Raw genomic sequence first — 3,977 nt, 5'->3', positions numbered from 1 at the left:
ATACAATAAAATTAAAGTAAGATAAACATTAAACACATAATCTTGGAGATGTATAAGGTCTCCAAGTGTCCACAACTAAACTTAAATAAAAACAATATAATCAGACGAGAATATGTTCTCATACGTCAATTGAACACTAGTATGCTTAATTACACAATGCAGAGAAAATGAAAAAATATATACGACTTCATTCATCTATTGACAAGCAACCACCTTAAAGGCATCCCTATCATCTATAAAATCCTTTACAGTGTAGTACGCCTTACATAACAACAAACGCTTAATGCGTGCCTTAAATTTGTCAAATGGCAAATCCACTATATCGGTTGGTACTTTGTTATAAAAACGTGTACAGTTCCCGACGAAAGACGTACCAACCTTACGGAGACGGTGGGCGGTCACAGCAAGTTTATGTTTGTTCCTTGTGTTATAGTTATGGATGTCACTGTTAAGCTTGAATTCGTGGATATTTTTCCGAACATACATAATATTTTCGTATATGTATTGAGAGGCAACGGTAAGGATGTTCACCTCTTTGAATTTTTCTCTTAAAGATGCTCGACCGCCCAATCCGTAGATTGAACGGACAGCTCGTTTTTGCAGCACAAAAATAGCCTGAATGTCTGCAGCTTTTCCCCATAACAGGATCCCATATGACATAACACTGTGGAAGTAGCTAAAGTATACCAGCCTGGCCGTCTCTACGTTTGTTAGTTGTCTGATTCGCCTTACTGCGTAAGCTGCAGAACTAAGTTTGCCAGCTAAAGTGGCTATATGTGCATGCCATTGCAGTTTTGAATCCAAAGTGACTCCAAGGAAAACCGTTCGATCTTCAAATTCCAGCGTTTCACCTTTCATTTGGATCTTACTGTTATTTACCTGCTTAACGTTCGGAAGCGCAAATCTGATGCACTTGGTTTTCTTGGCGTTTAGAAGTAAGTTATTCGCCGTAAACCAGTCTGTTATGCTAGACAGTGCATCGTTGATGTTATCGAAGCTGCTTTCCTTTCTGTCAACTTTGAATATAAGAGAAGTGTCGTCAGCAAATAACACTATATCATGTTTATCTTGCACTAGTTTCGGTAGATCATTAATGTATACTAAGAACAGGAAGGGACCGAGAATTGAACCTTGAGGCACTCCAAGTGCTACCGGTGAACCTGCTGATTGAGTCCCATTGATAACAACTCGCTGAGTTCTGTCGGAAAGGTACGATGAAACAAGGTCAAGGGCAGCAGCTTTAACCCCATAGTGGCTCAATTTTCTCTTTAAATTCTCGTGATCAACGCAATCAAAGGCCTTTGATAGATCACAGAAAATTCCAACAGCATCTTGAGCTCTTTCCCAGGCGTCAAAGATGTGTTTTAGAAGTACCACACCGGCATCAGTAGTTGAACGACCTCTGGTAAAACCAAATTGATTATTGTCAAGCAATTTATTTCTGTTAAAGTGAGACAACAGTTGATTAAGAATAAGCTTCTCAAAGACCTTACTTAGCGCTGGTAATATTGAAATAGGTCTAAAGTTGGTCGGGTCTGATTTCGTTCCTGATTTAAACAGCGGGATAATTTTGCTGTGTTTCATAATATCAGGAAAAATGCCAGTTTCAATACATCTGTTGAAAATCTCAGCTAAATAGGGTGCAATTGATTCTACTATTGAGTGTAATACTTTAACTGACAAGCCCCATAGATCTTCAGTTTTCTTTAAATTTAAAGATCTGAACGTTTTAATAACTATGGTCGGAGTAACATAAGAAAATGTGAATATTTCTGAACATTCTTCTACATTAGCTTGCAGCATTTCTTCAGCGACAATTGGCGATGAGTTAAGAGACTTTGTTGTCTCTGCCGGTATATTCGAGAAAAATCGCTCGAAGTGATCTGCCACTTCACGGTCGGAACTTACTAAAGTATCAGCAACTCGTAGGTTGTAGTGCCGTTCTTTTATTTTACGCTTTCCTGTTTCACTGCTGATCACTTGCCATGTAGTTTTAACTTTATCGCTGGAATTTAAGATCTTTTTGGTTGTGGCCCCCGGGTGACAGTGGTTGATGACGCGCCGGTGGAGGCGCTCCGCCAGCAGCGCGCCCAGCCCGGCGCCCGCCTCGTCGCTGTACAGCACGGCGCGGGCGCGGGCGGCGCGCGGCGGCGGCGGGGAGCACGCCGCGGCGGCGGCCGGGGCGGCGGGGAGGATGGCGGCGCGAGGCGGGGCGACGGCGGCGAGACGAGGGGTGGCGGCGCCGGAGCGGGCGAGACATAGGTCAGCAGCGCCAGAGCCAGCGTAGCTAGGCTGGGCGGCGACGAGGCCGGCTCGACGAGGGCCGGCGGCGATGGAGCCGGCCCGGCGATGGACGGTCGCGATGGAACCCGCTCGACGACGCCCGGCGGTGAGGATGGCGGTTGAGCCGGTACTGGCGCAGGATCCCCGAAGCTCGAGACGGGGTGAAGGTCTCGGCTGGGCTCGAGCGCGGGGCTCGGGCGCGACGCGAACAGCGCTCGCAGCGCGGGCGATCCCGGCGCGGCTAGGACGGCACGCAGCGCGGGCGAACTCGGCGCGGCGGGGCGCGTCGGTGGCCGTGGTGACTCGAAGCTCAGGTTGTAGCCGCTGCCCGGTTCTAGAACATTATTCATAAAGGCTATGTACTCCTGTAAAGCTTTACTTGACAATTCATCCCTATTAGTTAAGTCTATCAACTTTAATTCTAATTTTTTTAATTCATCGGAGCGGAGATTCAGCTCCTCAGTTGTCCTGTCTAGTTGATATTGACAGTTTAAAAGTTCCTCGCTGAGGGAAACACTTTTACATTTAGATTGCACTGTCTTAAACAGTGAAGTATGACGTTTCAGCAAAAGCTTTGATTTCTTAATGAATCTGTTCAATTTCAAGTATTTTTTAATTTTATTGTTACCTTTCAATGTAACTCTAACATCACTGTGGTCCTCAAATTGCACAGAATTTTTAATATCTAAAGTTTCTATTATTGGAGAGGACACTGTACTATCAAGAACTAAATCTACATCAAAACTATTTAATTCAGCAAAAATACTCATATTATTGTCAGCGGGCACGGGGTTGCCGGAGCAATACTTGCAAATATGTTTTGATTCCGACTCCTCCAGTTGCTGTTGCAAGTCCCGGACGCGTTGTAACGCCAGCTCGTGTATATCCTGGCATTGCTGGAACCGGTTGACAATGGCCTGCAGTTCATCGCGCTGCCCTTGCAAGTCTTCATACTCAACGTCTTGGTTGGCGAGTTGATTTTTTAGTGTTGTGTTTGTTCTTACAACACGCTCAATCTCCTGTTCACTCTCTTCTTGTTCTTGAAGGAGCTTTTTGTTCAGCTCGTTGGCTGTTTTGAGCTCCTTCTGTAATTGTTGCATTTTGGCAATCAGGACGTCCCTCCTTGTAGTCATCTTGGTAGGTTGTTCTGAAGACATATTTGTAATTTGAGACAATATAGCCAATAAAATATATGTATAGGCAGTGAGAATTTGTAATTATTAACTTAATACTTGCACTTGATACACTATTCAATAATAACAATATGACTTTAATGAGGAAATCAAAATTTACTAATCTTAATTCCTAGTGTATGATAACATGTAATAGGTTTTATAATTCACTTTATTGAAAGTTTAACTGGTTTCCACTGTGTGTAGTCTTATTGTTTTTGAAGAGATTTAACAATGAACTAAGAAACACGGTAAGTTAAAACACTAAACAAGTTGTCATCAAAACATGTACAAACATAACCAAATACCTAATGACTACTAGCAATTTGAAAGATTACATGAAAACTGTATGTAAAGATTATGAAAACAATACTCATCTGTAAATATCTTCGCAGAAACACTTGTAAAACGGTGTATTTTTTAAATTTCGGACGTTACTTCGTTGACAGTTGACTTAATTTTTTGTCGTCGATTTTTGGCTTCTTACAATGCATGGACACTTGAGATAACATTTTATCACTT

General features: G+C 42.9%; 1 protein-coding gene across 1 annotated transcript; it reads right to left on the bottom strand.

Annotated features, from left to right (window-relative positions):
- Positions 1-2,012: 2,012 nt before the first annotated feature.
- Positions 2,013-3,440, bottom strand: LOC125229820 (vegetative cell wall protein gp1-like). Its single transcript, XM_048134761.1, has 2 exons — positions 3,050-3,440; positions 2,013-2,617 (listed from the first exon to the last, which is right to left on the bottom strand). The coding sequence occupies exons 1-2, from the start codon at positions 3,438-3,440 to the stop codon at positions 2,013-2,015; spliced, it is 996 nt and encodes a 331-aa protein (XP_047990718.1).
- Between the last annotated feature and the right edge of the window lie 537 nt (positions 3,441-3,977).

This window comes from Leguminivora glycinivorella, chromosome 9, assembly GCF_023078275.1.
Source record: "Leguminivora glycinivorella isolate SPB_JAAS2020 chromosome 9, LegGlyc_1.1, whole genome shotgun sequence".
NCBI lineage: Eukaryota > Metazoa > Arthropoda > Insecta > Lepidoptera > Tortricidae > Leguminivora > Leguminivora glycinivorella.
The sequence above is the reverse complement of the archived record's forward strand: the minus strand, read 5'-3'. Positions and strand labels throughout refer to the sequence as shown.